General features: G+C 39.6%; 1 protein-coding gene and 1 pseudogene across 1 annotated transcript; one reads left to right on the plus strand and one right to left on the minus strand.

The window, feature by feature from the left end:
- Window positions 1-987: 987 nt before the first annotated feature.
- Window positions 988-6,920, minus strand: LOC141509760 (RWD domain-containing protein 4 pseudogene; annotated as a pseudogene).
- An 805-nt stretch (window positions 6,921-7,725) lies between these two features.
- On the plus strand, window positions 7,726-23,483 carry LOC141509786 (uncharacterized). The gene is made up of 4 exons (XM_074219578.1): window positions 7,726-8,333; window positions 12,140-12,266; window positions 13,563-13,658; window positions 16,556-23,483. Exons 1-4 carry the CDS (start codon window positions 8,262-8,264, stop codon window positions 17,833-17,835), a joined length of 1,575 nt encoding a protein of 524 aa, XP_074075679.1. The 5' UTR covers window positions 7,726-8,261; the 3' UTR covers window positions 17,836-23,483.
- Window positions 23,484-26,455: the final 2,972 nt, after the last annotated feature.

A 26,455-nucleotide genomic window follows, 5' to 3' on the forward strand; every position in this document is an offset into this window, starting at 1 on the left:
CCCACCTGTTGGGAAATGAAGATGGATCCACATGAAGTGAATTAATACTTCTTTTCCCCACTCTACTTGAGATTATCCTTATAACTCATTTAGATTTTTCTTTAAATATTTATATGTTATATCATTTGGTATATATGTATCATAATCAAAAGTAATTCTTTTTCTGATTCCTTTAAGCAAAATATAGTTTTTATTTTATTTCTTTAAAAAAAAAGACATTTACTACATGATCCTGGGCAAGTCACTTAATCCTACTTACCTCAATGGCTCGTTTGAAAATGAGCTGGTGGGGCAGCTAGGTGGTGCAGTGGATAGAGCACCAGCCCTGGAGTCAGGAGGACCTGAATTCAAACCCCGCCTCAGACACTTAATAATCACCTAGCTGTGTGGCCTTGGGCAAGCCACTTAACCCATTGCCTTGAAAAAAATCTAAAAAAAAAATGAGCTGGAGAAGAAAATGGTAAAGTACTTAAGTATCTTTGCCAAGAAAACCCTAAATGGAGTCTTGAAGACATAACCGAAACGAGAATAACAGCAACAAGCAAAAGAAAACTATAATGATGAAACTACCAAAATTTCTGGGTTATAACCAAGGTAGAATTTAGGGTAGAAATCATATTCTTAAAATCATACTTCAAGAATAGAAAAAGATTAATAAAATTAACAAGCATGAGACTAGAGTTTAGAAATTAGAGGAAAAATAAATTACAAATGTAAAATAAAAATGATAAATAAAATTAAAACTTTTTTTGTAAAAAATAGAAAAATAAAGAATAACCTAAATAGCTGGAGAAATAGTCCATACTCATGGTTAGGCTATGGCAATATGATAAAAATGACAATTCTACCAAAATTAATAAACACTTTTAATTCTGTACTAATCAAATAACCAAGAGGATACATTACAGAGCTTGAGAAAAATAACAACAAAATCCATTTTGAAAAACAAAATATCTAGACTCTTAAGGAAAATGATGAAAAGCAGTGAAAAGGAAAAAAAAAGGAAGAATAGCACAAGTCTTAAACTATATTATAAACATCAAAACCATCTGCTATTGGTTAAAGAATAGAGAAATAGATGAATGTTGGCAAAGGAGATTCAGGAACAATTACTCAGTATTTCATCTAGGTAAGAAGTACTTGGTAGGACATTTCTCTGATAAAAATTTGGTATCTAATATAAATGTATATATATGTATCTATTATAAATATAGATGTATATATGCCTACATATTTTTAACGTTTGGTTTTGCTTATTTTTATACGTATCTTTTTTTGCAGATAAATAGGAATTTATTAGAATTAATGTCTCCAACAATAAAAAAGTAAAAGACATTAAGGCATCTTTTACTCCATTACTGTATATTCAGTATGGTCTTTTTTTTTAAATACAAGAGATTACATCTGTACAAAATTCTTTCCAATGCATTTGGCAGAATTGTTTTATTTTTTCATTAACTTATATATTATGAAACTTTTCATGTTAAAGTCTCAACACATCAATATTGAAAAAATATAATTTAGATTTATTTGTGAGAAGTTCTGCAAAAATCAAAACATGGAAAGTAACTACATACAGATGTGAACTACACAAAAAGATCACAGTGGTATTCAACCACTAGCTTTCTTTGAAGCAATTTAAACATCAGTAATTCAAGGGAGTGAACAGATGAAGACATAAAATGGCAAACCTATTAGCATAGACCATGTTGCCAAATAACTTCACTCTTCCACCACTGAGATGAGGACTTAAAAGGGTATGCTTGATAAGCAGCTTTATTCTAATTGGCTTTACATTCCCTTAAAAAAGTCATATCCCAGAATAAAACAGTATAAATTAACACTGCACACACGCACGCACACACACACACACACACACACACAGACATCATTATTTACTCTTCTTGCTATTTGATCATTTATAAAGCTTAACAGGCTCCTGAAAGAATACTGAACATTCTTGGTGGCATGTTTTACCTTCCTTTAAGGCAAATTTGTGAGAATAATGAAATACCAATAAAATTTCTGCATGAACTTGTGATCTAATTACTTAGGAAACATACAAAAACTTATGTGTTATAAAATGCCACTTCAATAGAAGAGTACTGAAAAAAATGATTTCAGTTTACTGCATTAAAAGATGGTCTTTTCTTGTATCGTTTCTTTCATTATTCATCATCTTTAGAACCAGTTTTGTTTAAATGCTTAACTACATCAACCCAGTTCCAGCCTCGTGGAAGTTTACCTTTGTGATCTCTCTTGTCTGCCAGCTTCCGTTTCTGGGATTTTGAAAGCTGTTCTTTTTTATCTTTCTTCTTATTTGATGGAACAATGCTAGGAGTTTCAACTGAAATAATATTGCTTATTGAAGTCACAGAACTAACAGGATGATGCTTCTCCATGAACTGTTCCTTATTGTCCTTGGCATATTCAAACAACATATATGTCATTGCAGTTCCAAGATCAACTTCTTCATGGTATTGTTGAAAAAGGCATTCACAGATATGATTGGAGCTGTTTGTGGATATGTTTCAGTCCAAGAAACTTCTATTAAGAAGGCTTTGGGGTCACCATTTTCACTGATCCTATATTGAAATGAAACTGGACTTAGTTCTCGGAAGAGTTCATCGCCTTCGTAAATAAAACGTAGTGCTTCCAGCTCCATCTCCTGGTCCTCGATGGCGCTCATCACTCCGGCAGAGGGCCCAGACAGGAAGCTATGGGAGGCAGGAGGAGGCGGCCAAGGCAGGGGTTAGCACCCAGAGGCCGGAGCCCCTGCCTCCTTGCTGCACCTCAGTCTCGTCACCTCCCGGCCCAGGCTCCACATGTATCTTTTTTAATACTTGCATATGTATACATGCGTATAACAAATAACCATTTGTTTTTATAAATATATATATGCATATGGGACAGCTAGGTGGCACAGTGGATAGAGTACCGGCCCTGGAGTCAGGAGGACTTGAGTTCAAATCTGATCTCAGACACTTAATAATGACCTAGCTGTGTGGCCTTGAGCAAGCCACTTAACCCCATTTGCCTTGCAAAAACCTAATATACATATATATACATATATATATGTGTTTGTGTATGTATATATATATATGCACATATATACATATATGACAAGTAACAATTTCTCGATATATAAATGGTCAAAAGTATGAGCAAATAGTTCTCAAACAGTTGCAAACTCTTCACAACCATATGAAAACAATGCTTCAACTCACCAACAATAAGAAATGCAAATCAAAATAACCCAGAGGTTTCCCCCCATAGTCTGAAAATTGACTAACATTTTCAGTTAGTTGTGGAGGGTTTGTGGCAAGATAGGCACGTTCACACATTTTCAGTGAAGATGTCAAGTGGTATAATTCTGTTGAAAAGGAATTTGAAATTATGCAAATGAAGTGACAAAAATGTCCATGTCCTTTGAACCAGAGGCTCCATTACTAGGTTTATAACCAATGAAGCTACTGATAAGAACTATCTTGATAGGCTCTAAAATATTTATAGCAGCATTTTTTGTAAAACTAAATATTGAAAACAATGTAGATGCCCATCAATGGAAGAATAGCCAAACAAAAATATGGTACATGGTGGGCAGCTAGGCGGCTCAGGGGATAGAGCACCAGCCCTGGAATCAGGAGGACCTGAGTTCAAATCAAGCTTCAGACACTTAACACTACTAGCTATTTGATCTTGAGCAAGTCACTTATCCCCAATTGCCTTATCCAAAACAAACCCACAAACCAAAACAAAATATGGTAAGTCTTGGAATAGTACTGTGCTGTAAGAAATGATAAGTGTGATAAATACAAAGAATATGAATTGATTCCAGAGTAATAGACATAGCAGCTACAAATATGTAAATGCAAAAAACAATGATCTGCTGAAAAATCTAAAGTAAATGAAGCAAATTTATAAAGAACAAGTTTGATTCAAATGAAGAGATGAAAGGACATCCCAAGGTTTTGATGGAGGAGGAAGGGCACATATTTTCAGATTTTTTTCAGTACATTATAGTCTTTTTTTCTCTCTGAAAAAATGTTATTTGTCATAAGGAATGGGTCTCTGAGAAAGGAGAGAGAAATAGAGAGAGAGGGATCTATAGGATTGGTTGATTGTTCATTATTGAACAAAAATGACATCACTATGTTTGAGAAAAATTACAGTGTGTTTGACTGTGGCTGATCCTACCATTATGAGCTTGGAATGCTCTACTACAGGTTGATGGCATCTATGGGATATTGTGATGATGTAAAAAGAGGAACCATCAATAAAAACTTATTTAAAATAAATAACACCTCAAATCCCATCTCCCACATTAAACCATACTTGTCTGCAAATATTGGAACTCTCCCTCCTAAATCACACTAAATTGCTTTTTATTTACTTATTCTTATATTTATTCTATATCTATTTTGATGTGTCTTTGTTGCCTCTATTAGAATATAAACTTACTGAAATAAGGACAATTTCATTTTTTTTGTAACTTTATCCCTCACATGTAGCATGATGCCTGAAATGTTGCAGGTCCCTCGAAGGACTTTGGTCTTTTTTTTTCCAGATTTTTAAAAAATTCTCACAAGTTGGGTTTATTAGGCTCTGGAACTAGATATATTATCAGGTTATTCTCTCAAAGGATCTTGCCATTTGTTCCTCCCCCTTTTGTTTCAGTTAGAACGGTACTTTACCAACCCATAATAGATATTTTATTCAGTGTTTTATTTCATCATCTAATAAAAAGTCCCAAAGCTAAAAAGGGAGAATTTCAAGAATTTCCGTAATGTCCTCCCCTCCCTTATTTAGCCTGGTTAGTAGACCCTTTAGTGATCTATTTACTCTGTAATAAAAAGTCATCTCTTTTCTGTCTCAGATAATGTGCATAATATAATTTCCAGGAATGTATATGTAGATGATAAGGTTGATGCGTATTGTCAAAATTACTTTGGTCTTTGGGGGGCTATGAAGAAAAGTGTGGGAAATTGTGGCAGCCTTACCAAACTGAAGGTCTACAGAGCCATCATGCTGACCTCATTGTTGTATGTGGGTGGAACCTGGGCAGCATAGCCACTCCATTCTAGGAAACTGAATCACTTCCATTTAAAATGTCTTAGAAAGATTCTTAGGAATTGTCTTAGGAAGATTTGAATACCAAGTGTGCATTTGCTTAAAAGATTATTTTTTTTTCACAGAGAACTTACACTCCCAGGAAGGTCAGAAGAAGCCATGCAGAGATACTCTCAAGGTCTTTCTGAAGAAGTTTAGAATTGGAGGGCAGTTAGGTGACAGTGGATAGAGCACTGGTCCTGAGTTCAAATCCAGCCTCAGACATTTAATAATTATGTAGCTGTGCAAACTTGGGCAAATCACTTCATCCTGTTCCCTTAAATAAATAAAATTTTAAAAAAAGAACTTTAGAATTGACTCTGAGACGTGAGACACTGGCATGATATTCCTGGACCAAAGAAGGCATGGTGCTCTATGAGCAAAGCAGAACCGCATTAACTCAAAAGTAAGGTTTGATGCACCAATTTAAATATCTTCCTTCCCAAAATTCATAGGAACTATTTATGACACCTCTGTAGTAGAACCCTCTGAGCCTGTATTGAGCCTCATATAGGGATGTCATTTTGGTTTTCTTCAAGGATAGAGGAGAAGCATTTAATTGTTAACACATTCCTTTTAAGAGATGGTGTGGTGTGCCATACGTGCCATATGCTCTGAGGGTAATAAAACCTGTTTGTCTGATTCTTGCTGGCTTATTGGCAAAGGCTAGCAGAATGGATAAGAAAATTCATGAATCAGGGGCTAGATCCTCCTTCTGAGAAGAAGGATGGTACTGACTTTCCTAGGAAAAGGGAAGGTAAGCACGGCACAGCTAGAGGTGTGATGGACTCTGCAGACCAGAGCACAGGTTTTGGACATGGCTAATGTAGGAATTTGTTTAGCTTCACCATACATGTTTTATGTGACCATAGAAAAGTAACTTGCCTCACTTTCCTTAATTATAAAGTGAGGACGACACACCCACCTCCCAAGGTAATTGTGAGGATCAGATGGGAGGGTCTGTAAAGCTCTGGAGCGGGGCCTGTGTCATCTACAGCTAGAAGAAAGGAGACACACAGGAAGGGGAAGCAGCTGGCGCAGGGGGGCCTGTCGTCCGTGCCGGAGTCCAGCAGAGCAAAATGGAGCCAGTTTGGTGGCCCAGAAATGATTGTCTCTCGGCCCTCCAGGACTGTGCTGGAACCACCCGAGCCAGCCCGGGAGCAGCCAACACCGCCGACCAAGGCCTGGGACTTGGTTGTCAAAACATTAAGGAAGTCTCCTTTCTTCTAGCTGGTACAAACAAGGGAGGCCTTCAGGGATGTCCCTTCCGCTTCCTTCAAGTCTCAGCTCAAATCTCACCTTCTAGAAAAAGCTTCTTAGTCCCGGATCTACCTCGCCTGCCTGGGCCAGGCCAGGGGCGGGCCCCGGAGTCGGGGGAGCCGAGTTCTAATGTGGCGCAGCCCTGACTGCCTCCCTCAGGGGTCCTGATGCATACATATGGGGTCCCTGGACCCGGATGGCTCTGGGGGGGAAACTGAGGCCGGCGACTTAGCACAGCCCCCCATGGTCTCCTCGGTGCAGCGGTTCCGCTGTATCTTACGGGGCCCCTCGTGGCCCGGCTGCCCCGGCGCGGGGGTCCGGCCCGCTCCGGCCGCTTCTCGGCTCCCGCGGCTGCAGGAGGCGACGCCTTCGGGCGCTGCCGAGTGCGGCCCCGCCGTGCCGGGACCCACAGGGATCCGCGTCTCCGGTCTCGGCTCCCGCTGCGGGGCGGGGCGCTCCCCCGGCCCGCCCCGGCCCCGCCGAGGAGGCCCCGGCCGGGGAGGAGTCCGGGCGCCGGGCGGGGCGGGGCTCCAGGCCGGAGGAGCCGCCCAGGCCAGGCCGCCCGAGCCGAGCCCCGGCCTCCCCGCCGCCCCCCGGCCGCAGCCCGCCCCGCCGCGCGCCGCCCCGAGCCCGGCCGCCCCGGCCCGCGCGGCGCCGGCCCCGAGCTCCGGAGGCGGCCTCGGCCCTCGGGGGGCGGCGGGGAGGCCGGGGGCCCGGCGGCTCCTCGGAGGCCGGCCCTGCCCCGCGCCGCGCCGCCTGAAGAGGAGCGGCCCGGCCCCCCGGGAGCCCCGGGCCATGGCCCCCGGCCGCCCCCGAGCCCCGGCCCAGGTGAGTCCCGAGCCGCCGCCCCGGCCTTCTAGAGACAGCCGGCCGGCCGGGCGCGGACCGGGCCCCGGGCCCCCCCCCCCCCGGCTCCGGCCCGGCCCCCCCCCCCCGGCTCCGGCCCGGCCCCCCCCCCCGGCTCCGGCCCGGCCCCCCCCCGGCTCCGGCCCGGCCCCCCCGGCTCCGGCCCGGCCCCCCCCCCCCCCCCGGCTCCGGCCCGGCCCCCCGGCTTTGGGCTCCGCCATTCGCTCCGGCTCCTGTTTAACCCCGACTCCCCGCCCCCCGCCCCGCCCTCGGCCCCTCGGACTGGGGAGCTTTGAGGTCGCCCCGGTGACGGCGGGGCCCGGGGAGCCCGGAGGGGCGCCGCTGCGCGACCCCGGGGCAGGGCCCTGCCCCGCTTCTAACAGCGCGCACCCCCCCCCCCCCCCCCCCCCCGTCCCTCTGTCTGTATGTGTCTCTCTCTCTCCTCCCTCTTCTCATCTGTGTCTCTCTCCTCTCCTCTTCACTGTCTCTGTCTGTCTCCTCCCCTTCTCCATCTTTGTATCTCTCCTCTCTCTCTCTCTCTGTCTCTCTCCCTCCCCCCTTCTCGTCTCTGTGTCTCTCTCCTCTCCTCTTCACTGTCTCTCTCTCTCTCTCTCTCCCTCCGCCCTTCTCGTCTCTGTGTCTCTCTCCTATCTCTCTCTCTCTCCTCTTCACTGTCTGTCTGTCTCTCCTCTCCTCTCTCTACTCTTCCCTGTCTCTCTCTCCTCCCCCATCTCCGTCTCTGTGTCTCTCTCCTCTCTCTCTCCTCTTCACTGTCTGTCTGTCTCTGTCTCTCTCTCCTTCCCCTTCTCTTCTCTGTGTCTCTCTCACCCAGGTCTTCCTCCAAGCTCTCTTGCAGCCCCTGAAGGGGGCGGGGCTGGCCCTAGGCAGGTGGAGCCTTCTGAATTCCAAGAGTCTTGTTTCATCCTCTTGAAAGATTGCTCAGGGTCCTTGCTTCCCCACCCAGTGAAATAAGGCACCGCAGGCGGTAGACAGGCGGGTCCAGGTTTGGTAGCCACACAGGCCTGTGATCCCATCATGAGGAGGGAATGGACTCAGGGATTCTGTATTTCCAGAGACCACACACAGACACACCTACTCGACCCAGAGACCTACTCCTGGTGAGTGAAGGTGAAGGTGAAGGTCTGGGTGAGATCTAGTGGCCACTTAAGGGTGGCTAGATGGTGCAGAGAGTAGAGCACTGGCCTTGGAGACAGGAGGATGGCAGTTTGAATGGAGCCTCAGACGCTGAGCCGTGTGACCTTGGGCAAGAGTCTGGAGCTGCAACCAATTGGGAGGGCATGAGCAGACAATGGGCATTTACAGATATTATGGGATAGATGGTTTTGTAGGTGCTTTACAAATAATAGTTCACTTGATCATCAGAGCTACTATCCCCATTTTACAATTAAGGAAACTGTGGGAAACAGGTTAAGTGACTTGTCCAGGGTCATACTGGTGTAATTAATTATCTGAGTTTGGATCTGAACTCAGGTCTTCCTGAGTCCAGTCTCAATCTGGCTCAATTCACTTTGCCGATCTTAATTTCTAACATCAGAAGTACAAGATGCACCCAGATGTGAGCCAGATCAATTGTCTACTTCTTCATTGTTGGTTCTTGTTGAAAAACCTTTTCCTGCTCTGGCTAAGACCTGCTCTTAAATGTTGATTGACCTGGAAAAGTCCAAAATCTAAACCCCTGGGGGTCCACTTTCAATCAAGTCCATCCCAGAACAGAGGGATCCAATCTATGGGCAGAGGAGATGAGATTCCAAATGAAGATGGTTGCTATGTGAGTGGAGAGGAGGGCTCAGATTTGAGAGATTTGTGGAAGGTAGAAAAGTCAAGACTTGACAACAGACTGGATATTTGGGTAGAGGACAGAATTGCATGATGATGGCAACTGTCTGAAGGCAAGGGAATGGAAAAATGCCATTGTCTTCTACAGAAAGAGGGAAGTTTGCTGGAGGCAAAGGACAGAGAGTTGGAAAATTAAGTACCCTTGATTAAGCATGTTAATTTTAAGTTGTCTTTCAGAAATTAAAATGTAAATTTCCTAAAAGTAAAAAATTGGTGTTGTTATAGAAGCCAGCAGAGGTACTGAGATGACTATAGAGATCTGAAAGTCATCTCATAGAGATGAGAGATTGTAGAGTGAATGGAGTCCAGAGCCTAGGACCAGCCTAGAAGAATAGACTCACTTTAGGGCTGTGATAAAATTGATGGGTCCTCTGGGGAACCTTTAAAGGTATGGGCAGACAACTGGAATAAAACTAGAGAGGAAAATCACACAGGTGAATGAGAAAAGGCCCTAGATTGGCTAAGAAAATGATGTGAGTTAGAATAATAGTTCAAAGGATAGCCAGAGTCTCTTAAAGGTTTCTCTGAGGATAAGGGAGTCATAAAGGTTTGAAGGAAAAGGACCACTAAAAGAGAGGGGCTGAGAATTTGAGAGAAGGTGGAGATGATTGAGAGGCCAATTGTTTGAGAAAAAAGGACTGAGTAGCAACAAATATCCATGTAAAGAGAGTCTTCTTTGGCAAAATTCCAGCACTTTGTTGGAAAATGGAGGAAAGAAAATACCAGAAGATCACATAAAGAAGTTTTGAATCAAAGAGTCAAATGATTTCTGTCATCAAGGAGCTCACAATGCAATGGGGGAGACACCAAGCAGACAAATATGTAAAAACAAGCCATAGGCTGGAGAAATAGTCCGCAGTTAAAAGAAGGAAAGCATTGGAATTAAGAAAGTTTGGGAAAGGTGTCATGTAGAAGGTGGAAGAATGTTAGTCAAGGCTTGAAGGAAGCCAGGATGGAGAAGATTCCAGTCATTTTGGACAGCCAGAGAAAATGCATGGGATCTATAGATGGAGTGTTTTCTTTTGGAAAGTCAAGGAAGTCAGGATCATTGCATCATGAAGCAGGTGGTGAGAAGTATAAGAAAAGTGAAAGCAAGTGATTCTCTAGTTTATAAAGGGCTCTGAATGTAAGAAGACTTTGTATTTGATCCCAGAGGTGAATGGGGACCAGTGAAATTTATTGGGTAGGGGAATGACATGTTTGGATCTGAGATATAGGAAAATCACTCTCCTGGTCAAAAGGAAGATGGGCAAGAATTGAGGCTGGTCACCAGTCTAAGAACGAGGATCTCTATTAAGGTAGCTGTAGCATCAGACAAAAGCTAAAGTTTATTTGAGAGAGTCTGCAAAAATTAAAGAAATGGGGATTGGCAACAGATCAGATAAAGGGGATGACAGATGGGAGTCAAGCGGGACATCTAGATTGAAACTGCTGGGAGGGAGTTAGTGGTACAACCAGGTGAGAAAAGAATTGAGCTCGACCCTCTCCTTAACTGTAAGTTTGGAGTTTATGCCCCACTCTCTAAACGGAGAGGCAGAAAATAGTGATGAGGTGGAGCACTGAAGCTGCTGAGATAGAACAGGATGATGTTGTCCCATAATAAGCTTCCTGGTGAATGGTAGAGATGGCCTTCAGAAAAGTCCCAAGGTAGTGGCATCAGGTGAGAATTGAGGGGTGTACATAAGCTCACCACTTTATGATGGAGAAGGCTTATATACAGGAGGTTTGAAAAGAAAGAAGTTTGCAATAGCTTCTATGGTGAGTGAGTGTCAATTAGACATGAAAAGTACTGCTTTCCTATCATGAGAATCGATTCTGTGAATAGATAACATGAAATGAAGAATTGTAACTTGAGACCCTAGTGAAAAGACTTGTAAATTTTGAGGAATCTCAAAAAATAGAAGTAGATCAATAAATAATCAGAATTTAAATAATTTAGAAATAAAGGAAGTTCTGGGAGAAATGGATTTCAGAGTATACATTAGATGTTTTAAAGAAGAAATCAAAATGATGAAAGGGACAAGACAATATTATCCACAGGATTAAGAATTGTTACTCTGAAGAAATCAACACTTATAGAAATGGCAGATAATGAATGGAGAGAGCATCAAATAAGAGGATATTAGTTAACCATGGGTTCTACATGTAGCAGATTGGAAAAATACCTACTCCTCTCATATATCAAGGCATTTTCACATCGGACAAATTATGTTTCATCCATTAGTCTGCCCCCTAACTCATTATCCTGATTTTTGCTCTCCAATGTTCTTTACTTTTAACAGCATGTTCTCATTAACTGATAATTCCTTTCTCATGAATTAACCCAGTTTCCAATCCCACATAATGAAATACTACATTTTTAAAAAATGAAGGCACCCTCCTTTATTCATCATACTCATTTCTATATAATGAAATATGAAAATTAATAAAATGTGCCATTATTAAGAATTGAAAGCAATCATAAAACAAAGACATAAGACACTTTGGCTTTGACAAGTCTCAATTCAGGATTACCCCAAGCCCTCAATATAACCATAAATTGACTCATCATAGTCACACATTACTTAGGAGAGTTCAGATTATTCATTTTCTCTCTCTCTTTTTATAATATTTAAGATTTTTAGGAAGATTATTCCTTTTCTTTTGCTTTTTCTTCAGTTATCACAGGCAATGTTACCCCCAGAATCCACGATACTTGCCAGCTCCTCACAAACTCTTCATAAAATTTTCTTAACATATCCTTATGAGAGTTTTGATGACAAAGGAATTTCATATCTTCTCTTTTTCTACAGATTCTCTACAGATTCTCATACCTCATTGACAAAAACATATTTTCTCCCTGATTCCAAAGGGAGAAACATTTCATAGGAAGATGAAGATAGTTTTAAACACTTAGTTTCAGTATTCCATTGAACTCTTACTAACTATAGTTTTTAAATTTAGGAAATCTGACCTTTAGGAAATCCCTTCTCTGTGCTTCAGTTTTCTCCTGTTCATTGATGAGGGTCAGACTAGATCAACTCTGAAGTCTCTTTCAGCTTTAAATCTTGTGAATTTTGATGGCTAGGATTCACTGACATTCAAGGATGTGGCTGTGGACTTCACCCAGGAGGAGTGGCGCCTCTTGGACCATTGTCAGAAAGAGCTGTACAAGGAAGTGATGCTGGAAAACTCCCAGAACCTGTGCTCTTTGGGTAAGCAGAACTTCCTCTGTTAACTCTGAATTTGACATCAAAGAAGTGGTTTCCTTCCCCATTGTGCAGAGTTTTTGAGCATTTATAACTTATTAGAAACACAGAAGTGGCAGTCTCTCAACAAAGTAATCCTGTTCCCTGGTTTTCTCTATAAAAAGTCTTTTCATTTTATGATAGGAAACTGGGACTTTGTTGCTCCTAAAGTGGTCTCTTTCCCATTTTAGGTATCTTCAGGTGACAAAACAAAAATGGGCTATGGAGATGCTCAGACTAATCTCAGAGGTTATCTATCCTAGTCTTTGGACATGAATTTTGTCTGAAAATCTCTGAAAACTATTCATGCAGCTTTTCCTTCAAGATGGGCAGTGAAAGGAACTCTCCACCCAAGAAGGTCACTAACTACTTTAAGATGCATTTGATCTCTAAGGTATCATCTAATGGTAGAGTGATTACAGTGACCCTGAGACTGGAAAGTTCATCATCTTTGTGAATTCAAAATCGACCTCAGACATTCAGTAGCTGTATCACTTAATATCATTTGCCTTAGTTTCTTCATCTGTAAAATAAACTGGAGTAGGAAATGGCCAGCCATTCCAGCAACTTTGCCAAGAAAAGCCTAAATGAGGCCATGAAGAATTGGACACAATTGACCTACAAAAAAAATCTTTAAATAGGCATAATTTTTGGGGGGTATGAGCATAAATTTGTAGCTCAAGACCTGCATTGTATTATAGCAAGTATATATTTGTTCTGACTTCATTCTTTTCTTTAAATTCCAGCACAGATGATGGGAAAGGAATTTATACAGATGTGTCAGATTCTCTGTTAATACTTTAAATATTATTTCATCTGATCCAAAGCCTTCGGGCTTGGTCCTATTGATATTCCTTTGAGCTGGGGAAACTAAGACAAATAGAGGTAAAAGTGACTTACCTAGGGATGGACAGCTTCTAATTGTCTGAGTCTGAATTTGAACTCAAGACTTTCTGACTCTACAATTCTCACTACTAAACTACTGCTGATTGTAACTTCTAGTTGGGGAATGTGGTCGCCTTTCCATAGAAATAATAATAATCCCCTTCATAAAGGGGCGAAGACAGGATTTTCTAGCTCCAAATTGGCCACATGATCACCTTCTTACCCCCCCAGGCTTCCAGCAATAAATAGCATGTGTACTCTCCTTGAGGAATCCTGAGAGAACCATCCTGTGGTGCTTGTTTGCATATCCTCTTTCCTTAAAAAGGAGAAAAATTAGTTTCTCTGCATCCTCATCTCTTCTTTATTCCCCATGGCCAGGAATTCCAGTTCTTGGAGAAGATTTGATTTTCCATTTTGAGGAAAATGAAACAACATGGATTCTGGATCAAAAAGGCTCAGTGAACTCCCGGCCTGGTGAGTGAGATGAAAACAAGAATAAGAATGTTGCTATCACAAAAAATATCTGTGTTGTAGTAAAGGGAATGCTAGGTTTTGGGGCAGGAGGACCTGGACTTAGAATTCTTTTGCAGATGTTTTTGAGCAATATAATACTGAGGAAAGTCACTGAACTTCTAAGCCTCTGTTTTCTCATCTATGAAATTAGGAGGTCGAACCCCATGGTCTTTCCCTTCCCCTCTAGTGAAAAATCTGTGATCCTATAAGTCCTCATCATTTAGAACTTTGGAGCACCAAAGTCTCCTGAAAGCATCCCAAAAGGGCTGAGGAAGCTTTTATTTTCTAGATCTTCAAGTCAACAATAGAAACTGTGCTGAGTGCCTCAGATAGAAAGAAAAACAAGGGACAGCAGTTATTCTCAGGCAATGCACAATCTAATGGTAGGATTGCATGCGAACTGTTATGTGGAGACCTTTTATATCTAGGATAAATTAAAGCTAATCAAGAGAGGAAGGGCAGGTAGGCTGCACAGTGGATAGTGTTAGGCTTAGAGTCAAAAGACTCATCTTCCTGAGTTCAAATCCAGCCTCAGAAACTTAGTAGCTGTGTGACCCTGGGCAAGCCACTTCACCCTGTTTGCCTCAGTTTCCTCTTCTGTAAAAGGACCTGGAGAGATGTTGAGAATGGCTTTGTATCACTCTTCTGACCACCATGTGAGCAGCTGATTTGTGTGTGTTCTCTGTTTGACATTTGAGCAACACACTTTCCATTATGGTGAGTCATATCATCTACTTCCTGAAAGAAGGATGATGGTCTGAAGATATAGAATGAGTCATAATATTTTTGAACATTGGGAAATGTATTCCTTTTTAATTGATTTTATTACAAGGGCTCTGGATTTTCTTTTTTATTTTATTTAGGAAACACATGCATTCAAAGATAAAAGTTTAGAAATAAATGAATAATGCCTATCCTTTACAAAGTCATGTGTAAAAACCATCTTATGCCTCCAGTGAATCCAAAAAAAAAAATACTTGGCAGTTTAAAAGGGATTAGCAGGGAAATTTCATTATGCTCAAAGATATGATAAGTAATAAAATAATTTCAATTTTTAATATATGTATAGCAAATGGCACAATAGCTATGGTATGAATACTACATAAAAAAGTTGAACATAGCACTGAAAATTAATATATAATGATGGTGATGATGATGATGATGATTATAATGATGATGTTTTCCTTCATTCCCAAAGAATATCATGACATTGGTGGAGTTGATACCCTGACAAGCAAGTGAATTGGATTTGAATGAGGGGTATTATGCAAAGTCACCAGCCTCATTTTTTTCCTCCAGAGCCATCTAGGTCCAATGACCAGATATAAATCAGGACTAGAGATGGCCCTAGGATGTGAGGCAATCAGGATGAAGTGACTTGCCCAAGATCATATAGTTTATAAGTGTCAAGTGTCTGAACCTGGATTTGGACTCCCATCCTCTTGACTCTAAGACCAGTGTTCTATCCACGGTGCCACCTAGAAGCCCTATCAATATATAATAGGTAAAAGGCATAGGCCTGTTTTTCATCTCGGCATTGGAAATTTACACAGGATGACCAATTGATATTGCATCAAAACTAATCAATAGAGAAAAGCAGAAAGTTTATCTGAATAAAACAAATTAAAAAGAATAATCAAGATGAAGTCTTTGAATGACTTAGAGAAAGGCCATTTTAGTGCTGGGAAGAGCACATTCAATCTCATAGTTTGAGTCTTATCTACAGTGATGTTTGTCATGTGTGATTTTACTAAACTGAGCTCACAGTTGAGTTGTAAAGTATAAAGAGAATTCTACCTTGCTTGTGTCATAGGTTTTTTGTAAGCTCTGTTGTGTAATAGAGAATCCAATGTTATTGTTTGTGAGGTTGTCCTTAAAATATGCTACAGGTGTGAACTAATGCCATTTTCAATTGATTGACTCTACCCATTAAGTTTGAAAATTCTTTTTGACTGGGGAAGTAGAATATAAATCAGTATACTTTCTTCTAATGTTGGGGAAAGAGGGGCAGCTAGGTGGCGCAGTGGATAGAGCACTGGAATCAGGAGTACCTGAGTTCAAATCTGCCCCCAGACACTTTATAATCACCTAGCTGTGTGGCCTTGGGCAAGCCACTTAACCCCATTGCCTTGCAAAAACCTTTAAAAAAAAGTACCAATGCTGGGAAAGAGTATGTGGATATGGGGATGGCTAGGTGATGCAGTGGATAAAACACCGGCCCTGGATTCAGGAGGACGAGGGTTCAAATCCGGTCTCAGACACTTAATAATTACCTAGCTGTGTGGCCTTGGGCAAGCCACTTAACCCCATTTGCCTTCCAAAAAAAAAAAAGAGTATGTGGATATGTTTTGAATGTAACTAGTTTGAGAAATGAATATTTTTTCTTTTTTTTTATTTAATAAGTAATTATTGTATTAGGACCAAGATTTTTTCCCATTTCTATTTGCTCATTCAAAATCAACCAGTTGGGGAAATCTCCTTTTAAGATTTGCCCAGGTCAATAAATTCTAATGGGTTTGCTCTGATAGGTCCTGAGAAAATGTTATCAAGATAGGTGAAATGGAAATTGATGTCTCTTTGACTAAGATTTGAATGACTTAAGACATATACCCCAGGGTAGCCCATCTCTTATTTCATTAACTAATTAGAAGTGATTAGGCATCCTTTAGGAACACCTCCTCTTTGAAGGGCATATAAAATGTGAAACCACTGCCATTAAGGGCTTTTGGACTAAGAGACAACCAAATAACCATCCTTTTTAAATAACCTGTTACCTTTCTTAATAAAATAAATTACTCAGAAACCTATATCTTGAGCCTTTTTAATCATCACCTTATATTTGTTTCCTTCCAATGCAGAGACACTGAACATCTCTTTGGAAGAATCTTACCATCAAACATTCATGAGCAACTTCAATTTGCAAGAAATTTGTGACTCTGATATCAAGATAGAGAAAAATCAAAATGGTAACAGTGAATTTGAGAAAGTTGCAAAGAGTTTTAGACAATGTTCAGGCCCAATTCGGTTTAAGAAAATGACTTCAGAGAATGACTGTTTTCAGTATAGTGAAGATAGGGAATGCTTTACTCATAAAACTAAGCTTATTCAATCTTATGGGAAGTCTCCTCAAGTGCAAATGTATCAAGATTTACAGCGGGAGATGACTTTTGATCTCATTCGACATAAGAAGAGCTATGCTAGAGAAATGCTTTATATATGTAATGAAGATGGGAAGGCCTTCAGCCAGAACTCAAAGATCATTGACCAGCATAAAATTCACACTGCAGTAAGACCTTATAAATGTAATCACTGTGGAAAGTCATTTACACAGAATTCCAAACTGACTCAACATCAGAGAATTCACACTGGAGAGAAACCTTATGAATGTAATAAATGTGGGAAGGCTTTCCGAGAAAACTCCAGTCTTACTATACATCAAAGAATACACACTGGAGAGAAACCTTATAAATGTAATCAATGTGAAAAAACTTTCACACAGTATGCTGGTCTTTTTAAACATCAGAGAATCCACACCGGAGAGAAACCTTATGAATGTAGTCAATGTGGAAAAGCTTTCCGAGAAAACTCCAATCTTGCTGTACATCAGAGAATCCACACTGGAGAGAAAATTTATGAATGCAGTCAATGTGGAAAGACTTTCACCAAAAAGTCTACACTGGCTAATCATCTAAGAATCCACACTGGAGAAAAACCTTATAAATGTAATCAATGTGGAAAGGCTTTAGCAGATAAAACCCATCTTGCGAATCATTTGAGAATCCACACTGGAGAGAAACCTTATAAATGTAACCAATGTGGAAAGGCTTTCCGACACAACTCCAGTCTTGCTGTCCATCAGAGAATTCATACTGGGGAGAAACCATATAAATGTAATCAGTGTGGAAAGGCTTTCACTCAGAAAGCCCATCTTTTAACACATCAGAGAATCCACACTGGAGAGAAACCTTATGAATGTAATCAGTGTGTAAAAACATTCAGAACAAGATCTAGTATTAATGAACATCAGAGAATCCACACTGGAGAAAAACCTTATAAATGTACTCAATGTGGACGGACTTTTAGACAGAGCTCTAGTCTTTATCTTCATCAGCGAATCCACACTGGAGAGAAAATTTAAGATTGCAGTCAATGTGGAAAGGCCTACGTAGATAGGGACCAATTTGTTAACCATGTGAGAATCCACACTGGAGAGAAACCGAAAGAATGTAATCAAAGTGGAAAGACTTTCAGACAGAATTCCAGTCTTGCTGCACATCAGAGAAGTCACACCAGTGAAAAAAATCTTATGAATATAGTCAGTGTGGAAAGATTTTCATTTAGAGGGTCTCTTGCTCATTATCATAAAATTCACACTGCAGAGGAATCTTAAGAATATAATCAAAGTGAAAAAGCCTTCGAGTAACATTCATTCTATACTTTCCATCAGAAAATTTTTAGATAGAAATTTCATCACTGTAATGAATGAGGAAAGGCATTCAAATGGAGGATAGAGCTTATTGGTGATCAGAAAGTTCATTCTGGAGAGATGTTCTAAATGGACTCAATTGGAGGAAGGCCTGCAATCAGAAATTAGTTCTTACTTTACAACAGATGATTCTTAGTGGAGAGGAGCTGTACAAATTTGTTCAATGGAGACATGATTTTTTTTCTGGGAGATGTAGATGACTAGACATCAGAACCTTCATATGGGAAAGCTCTTAGAAGCAATTTCTTTTTTTTATGTCAGGATCTATATGTAGAATTCATTTTTTGTTATATATTAGAGAAATCATTCTGGAGATAAAACTTATGGATCCAAGTTATTAGGGAAGATCTCGTGCTGCAGTTTAGACTTTGTTACATATTCCATGTTTTACACTGTTGAAAAAGTTCTATAAGTATAATGAATTTTTCTTTGAAATCCTAATGTTTGTCATTAATCTTTCATAATCCTCTATAACATTCATATGCCATAATTTCTTTAAATGTTTACTAACTAATGCTTGCTCTGTTTCATGTTCTTTTGGTGACACTAAGTATCATGGTATAAATAGTCTTGTATATACAATGATTTCTTTAATCAACAAAGTGGCATAGAGGATAGTTTGCTATGCCTGTAGCCACAAGATATGAGCACAAATCAGTCTCTAATACTTACTAGTTATGTGACCTTCACCTATTCCTGCTTGATTTTCCTCCTCCATGGAATGGATTTTAAAATAGCAACTTCCTCCTAGGGGTTCATAAGAAGAATAAATGAGACAAAATTTGTAAAAAGCTTGTCAAGAATTATTAAATTACAATGGAAAAGCTTTATTGTTTATTTCATGGGCTCTAAAACTCATTGTAGAGTTAGTGGATTAAAATATGTGGACATTTTAGTCACTTTTAGGATCAAAGTATACTCACAAAATAATACTTCAAAAGTGAGTATAATAACCCTGGAGTCAGTAGATTTAAAGACTGTAACTATAAGGCAAGAATTTATTAATCACTGCAAAATACTAGAAAAATTGAAGAGCAATCTGGAAGAAACTAGGTATAGACACATCTCATAGTATAACAAAATGATTTCAGAGGACAAATGATGTGGATATCAACAGTCCCCTCAAATATAATGGAAGAACCATGAAGCTATATATTATAGTTTTGTATAGGGGATGAGTTCACCACCCAACAAGGGAAAGAAAAGATGCCAGAAAATAAATTGGGTCATTCTTATTGCATTAAAAAAAAATCCATTAGGGGCAGCTAGGGGGTGCAGTGAATAGAGCACCGGCCCTGGAGTCAGGAGTACCTGAGTTCAAATTCGGCCTCAGACACTTAACAATTACCTAGCTGTGTGGCCTTGGACAAGCCACTTAACCCCATTGCCTTGCAAAAAAAAAAAATCTATTAAATCTCAAATGAAAATGGAGTTACTAACTGGAAAAAAACTTTGCAGAAAATCTCCTTAATAAAGGTTTAATATTCACATTCTGTAAAGAACAATACAAATTGTATTCAGTATATAAAGAATGGGCATTCTAAAATAATGTCCAAAAGTATGACTAAGCAATTTTCGGAGAAAGAAATACAAACTAAATAGTCATATCAATAATATAATATAATCAAATATCTTCTACATTTATAATTGCTAATAAATTAATTAGAAAAATTCTAAGATTATTATAAGTAATAAGAAAATGATAAATATTGGGGACATTTATTTTTTGTATTAGATATTTGGTACAAAAATTTTGGTTTTTTCCCCCTTTCTTTTTAAGAGAGATCAGGTCTGAGAGATAGAAAACATTTGTTTGAAATATAATTTAAATAAGAAAAAAGGTCCAAGTCACTAATAATTAGATAAATGCAGCTAAAATCAATTCTCAAGTTCTACCTTGCTCCCATACGGTTGACAAATATAGGAAAATAACCTTTGGGAAAGAAAATAACCTGGTTGAAAGGCCTGGGAAAATAAGCACACATTAATTTACTGTTGGTAAAACTGAAAATGTCACTAAATTGTATATACCCTTTAAGTCAGTGATACCATTAGATGACATTTTCTCTTAAAGAAAATGACAAGTGTACAAAATTATAATTCCCTTTATTATGGCAAAGGACTGGAAATTAAGGTGTGTTGCCTTAAAATAGGGCATTGACCTAACAATATGGCTGAAAAATTTTGCTATGTGACTAAAATGAAACACAAGCCATGAAACACTGGCAATATCAGTGAAATTTGGAAGGAGTTATGAAGTAATGGGGTGTATAGTGAGTAGAATATGGGACTAATTGATAATAACAATATTGTAAAGACCAATTGAAAGATATCACCACTCAGAGATTATTGTAATAACCAACCACTAGTGCAAAGAATTTATCAAGATCTGGTCTACCTGTCTCTTTAATGAAAATGAGATATAGATAAAAGTATTTTTTGGCCCATGAACAGTGTAGGAATTTATTATGTTTGCTTTTCATTTTTTTTTCCAATTCTGAATAGGAGAGGATGGCAGTGAAGGAGATGAAAATTAGGATTGTGCTTCCCCTACTCCAAAAAAAAGAAAAAGAAAGGAAAGGAAATTGATGAATTTTTAAAAATGTCCATCCTTCATTTTTGAAGAGGACCAATATCACAGGGTTATAAATTGTAAGTGAATTGGACTTGTGAGTTGGAGTTACACAAAGCCTGCCTCATTCTTTCAGATTCATGAAAGTCCAGTGGAAAAGCAAAAGTCAGGACTAGTGATGATCATCTTAGAGGCAATGTATGGTCTTCTGTGTCTGATGAAGCTCTAATCACTTCACAGCACCTGTTTCAGTCACTTCATGACCTTTAGAACAAATCGTTCTCATCAGCCCTGTCTGCTGGGGAACTCTTCATGTGTTTAGTGTAGACATTCCTCTACCTCACTGATGGGTTTGAAACCAGTCAGTTACCCTTTACCTAGTTTAATTTGTCTGAAAAAGTGAATTTACTGACATATGGTCATTGCTACAGCATCTTGAAGACACAGGTGAGAATTATGTGAAAGTGAATATTCTCAAAAGTGCTCAGCAAGCTCTCACACCAAACATGCAATAGAACAGGAGAAAAGTTCAGAAGGAATGAGGATGGTTTTAAAAAATGCCAAATTGAATTTTTTAATTACTCAAAAGAAAATCCACTTCTCTATATTAGCACTTGTTTCATGTGTAATCTTTTAAGGTGCTTAGTTTAGTTCATGTTTGAATTTAAGAATGAATAATAATCAAATAATGGATTCCTTTTTTGTCATTTCATCGATTTTGAAGGCATGATAGGAAATTGAAAAATGATTTTAAGATGTTTTTTTGTTTACTATTGGTGCTTTGGAATGAGTTTTTCATGGGATTATTCATTATTGTAAGTTTTTTTTTAAAGCTAGCACTCCTCTTTCAGGATGCATTTATTAGCAATGACTTTTGGCTCACAATGGTGTCCTCCATTATGTATTTTGGATAAAAATGAATTTTTTTGGTCACTTTGACATAATGTTTGATACACCACTCCACAATTTCTCTGTGACTTTCCTGGATCCTCTACTACCCCATCCTCATCCCCATGCCATCTGTCTCCACTTTGTGCCTTTTACCTCTGTGCTTTCCCTGTTCTTTGTCCTTTGTGCCTTATTAAAGTATGATTGAAGCAGGATTCCCCAATATCATTGTAACCTTTCCTGAGAGTATCCAAAGAACCAGGAATTTCTGCCCCCCCATTTCATAATTCCTTAAATTAATTAGCCATCCATTACAATATTGCTATTACTACATACAGTATTCTGGTTCTGTTCACTTTATATCAGTTCAGATGTTTTTTCCTGGGTTTTCTGAAACCATCATCTTAGAGCACAACAGTATTTCACAATCATGCTACAACTTGTTCAGCAATTCCCTAATTGATGGATAAAATTTCCTCAACTTCTATTTTTTTTTTTTTGCAAATACACAAAGATCTCCTATAAATGTTTTTGTACATATGGGGCCATCTCTTCTTTAGTTGATATCTGGTATATAGATCAAGTAGCAATAATGCTGGGTCAAAGGGGATGCACAGTTTTATTGATCTTTGGGTACTGTTCCAAATTGTCATCCAGAATAGATGGATCCTTTCACAACTCCAATAATAGAAATTCTGACTAACAAATAGAGGAATTTAAAAATATAAAAGACTGTTAAGAGAGTGTTATATAATCAATCATCTGGGACCAAGATGGATGGAAAAGGTGGTTTGAGTAGGAATCATGCCATTTCAATTATATATTACTAGTGTTGATCATTCTCTGACCTATGTCTTCCTAGTGATGCAGGATGTGCAAAGAAGAAAGGATATTAGAGAATATGATGAAGATAACTGTCAAAAATAAATGTTAGTGGGATGATTTCACCCATCAAAACAGGAGGGTAGCAGAATGCATCAGAAAGCAGAAGACATCCTGTTTTGTATAAGAAACACCTTTGAAATAAAGATTCTCGTAGCATTAAAATGAATATAATTTTGTAATACAATTTGGAACTCTACTGCCAAGGTCCCTCAGCCATATACCCTAGTACTAAACTACTTGTAGACTTACAAACAAAAGAGATCAGCAAGGAAACAATCCATATCCACAATACAAAAATACAGTTGCTGTTTGGGGGACTGAAAAGAACTACACACAAGGGTGGTGATGATATTGGGAAAATGAATGAACAAATGATGGTCTAAGAATATAATGGAATATTATTATGCCAGAAGAAATGATGAAAGGCACAGTTTCAGAGAAACCTGGGAAGAGTAGTCTAAAGAGGTATAGAGAGAAATGAGCAGGACCAGAAGAATAGTTAATCCTGCAATAACACTGAACAGTGCAGTGAACCATGGTTCCAGATCAATGGTTTCCAAAATTTTTCATCCTTAGAATCCCTTTCAACAAGATCTAGAAGGCTGTTGTGAAGACTCCTGGTCATTTGATGTACTATTTTAGTTAATACTAAATAATTAATATATACATTAAGTGTTTATAATAGTAGTTTGGATAACTTTTTTCCCTTAAAGCTCCAAATCTATACTTTCATTAAACTGTTTAATTATAAAATATAAAATTTAATTCTACCTTTAATTATTAAAACTAAAAGCAACAAAACCATAAGTATAAAGCAACTGAAAATGTGGAAGTAGGACTTTTTGTAAGAATACTTAAAAATCCAGTAATTATATATTTTGTAAGAAATTTTTAAAATTCAGTAATAATTTATATTTATATATGTGAATTATAATAATCTATATATAATCCAGTAATAATATATATTATACCAACTATAATGATAATAAAATAATTATTATATAATAACATTCAACTCTGATTTCTTTCTTTAATGGATTTTATTGACTAACAATTTTTTTCCTAGAAAGATTTTATTTTGAGTTTTTTGAGTTTTACAATTATTCCCCCATTCTTGCTTCCCTCCCCCCACCCCCCACAGAAGGCATTCTTTTAGTGTTTACATTGATTCCATGTTATACATTGATTTCAGTTGAATGTGATGACAGAGAAATCATATCCTTAAGGAAGAAACAAAGTATGAGATAGTAAAATTACATTATAATATAATGCTTTTTCCCCCCTACTTTGATGGTAATAGTCTTTGGACTTTGTTCAAAGTCCATAATTCTTTTTCTGATACTGATGGTATTCTCCACTGCAGATAGCTCAAAATTGTCCCTGGTTGTTGCACTGAAGGGATAAACAAGTCCATCAGGTTTGATCATCACCCCCATGTTGCTATTAAGGTGTACAATGTTTTCTGTTCTGTTCATCTCACTCAGCATCAGCTCATGCAAATCCCTCCAGGCTTCCCTGAATTCTCATCCTTCCTGGTTTCTAATAGAGCAATAGTGCTCCATCACATACATATGCAATAGCTTGTTAGGCCATTCTCCAATTGAAAGACATTCACTTAATTTCCAATTCTTTGCCACCACAAACACAGCTGCTATGAATATTTTTGTACAAGAGATTTTTTACTCTTTTTCATCATCTCTTTAGGGTATAGACCTAGTAGTGGTATTGCTGGATCAAAGGGTATGCACATTTTTGTTGCTATTTGGGTGTAGTTCCAAATTTCTCTCCAGAAAGGTTGGATGAATTCACAGCTCCGCCAACAATGTATTAGTGTCCCAGATTTCCCACATCCCTTCCAACATTGATCACTGTCCTTTCTGGTCATATTGACCAGCCTGAGAGGTGTGAGGTGGTACCTCAGAGATACTTTAATTTACATTTCTCTAATAAGTAGTGATTTTGAGCAATTTTCATATGACTCTGGATTGCTTTGGTTTTCTCATCTGTAAATTGCCTTTGCATATCCTTTGACCATTTGTCAATTGGGGAATACATTTTTTTTGAAAATTTGACTCAGTTCTCTGTATATTTTAGAAATGAGTCCTTTCTCAGAAATACTAGTTGTAGGGAGCGGAGCCAAGATGGCAGCATGAAGGCAGCATTTCCCAGGAACTCCTTCTCCACCAAACTCCAAAAAACCAACAAATGATGACTCTGGGGGCAGAACCCACAGAAATACTGAGTGATACATTTTCCCAGTCCAAGATAACTTAGAACTATTGCAGGAAAGGTATGTTTCACCAGGACCGGGGCCTGGGAAAAAAAGCCTTGGCCGCAGTGCAGTGCAGCCCAGCCCAGCCCAGCCCAGAGATCACTGGAAACAGTTTGGAGGGATGGTGAGAGAACTCTGCTACACCAGAATGAATGTGGAGTGAGGGAGCACAGGTCGCAGAATCTGCAGCAAGAATCAGAAGAAAACAACCTGCACCCCCAGAGACAGTAAGGGGTCAGGGAATACTTCAGAGATTTCTCTACTCTCCCTTGCGGTAGGACTCTGTTGTTTGCCTATACTCAGATCCAGGTTGTAGTTTGGGCTTCCATACTAAGATAGCAGGATCCTCCTCATAGCTCCAGGACAGAGAGAAGTATGGGGGCCATCTACATATCAAAGCACAGACAAGAGAGCATAAGACCTGGGAGGAATAAAGGTTCCAGTGGGGTGTCCCCTCCCAAAAATGAAAAAAACCCCAAAGCCTTGGAAGTGCTGTCTTGGGCTGAGGAAATAAGTAAACAGAAAAAGAAGAATCTAACCATAGATAATTACTTTAGTCCCATGGAAGATCAAAACACATACTCAGATGATGACAAAATCGAAGCTTCCGTATCCAAAACCTCCAAGAGAAATATAAAATGGGCTTAGACTATGGATGAGCTCAAAAGACTTTGAAAAGCAATTAAGGGAGATAGAGGAAAAAATGGGAGGAGAAATGAGAGTGATGCAGAAAAATCATGAAAACCAAATAAACAGCTTGGTGAAAGATATACCAAAAAAACTGAAGAAAATAATATGTTAAAAACAAGTTTAGAAAATCCTGGGGGGTAGAGCCAAGATGGCGACAAGAAAGGATCACATCTTAGTTACTCTCTGATAAAACTCATAAACTAAGGACTCTAACTAAACTTTTGAGAGACAGAACCCACAGAGGGACCCAGTGAGGCAGTTCTCCTACTCAAGGTAACCTGTAAAAGAGCACAAAGGCTCTGCTCCCCGGGGTCAGAGGGGTGGCCTGCCAGAGGGGTGGCCCACCAGAGAGAAAGAACTTGAGCCTCTCGGAGGCAGCCCCAGGGTGCTGGGAGCCCCAGATCACAGCAGCTGGGGAGTCTCCGCAGTTACACCCAAGGGAGCACTGGGCACAAATTGGGGGAACAGCAGGGGGACTTCTGCCAGAGCGAGCATGTGAAACCCAGCCCTCAGGGCACACAGCTAGCAACTTGGTCTTTCAGCAGCTCAGATCCAGGAACAGAAGCAGGCGAGCCAGTAAGCATGAGCCCCCAGGGCATGAGCCCATTGAGCTGAGGGAGGGGAGTAAAGAGAGAGAGACTGCTGAGCTCTGTCCTCTGCCCCTGGAACAGGACTCTGGGGCTCAGACCAAATTCAGATCCTGATTGCAGTCTAGGCCTCCCCATAGAACAGCAGCCCCCCCCCCACCTCAGCCCAGTGGCAGAGAGGGGCGCATATGGTCATTCACAGACCAGGAGGGAGGACAGAGCCTCACATACTGAGACCCTTGTGGGAGTGTCCCAAAAACTGAGGAAGCACCCCCAAAACAGGCTTAGGCTGGGAAAATGAGCAAGCAGAGAAATAAGAGGAAGACCATTGAGAAATACTTTGCAAATGAGCTCAAGAAGGATCAAAATACTCAGTCT

Source organism: Macrotis lagotis, chromosome 1, assembly GCF_037893015.1.
Source record: "Macrotis lagotis isolate mMagLag1 chromosome 1, bilby.v1.9.chrom.fasta, whole genome shotgun sequence".
NCBI lineage: Eukaryota > Metazoa > Chordata > Mammalia > Peramelemorphia > Peramelidae > Macrotis > Macrotis lagotis.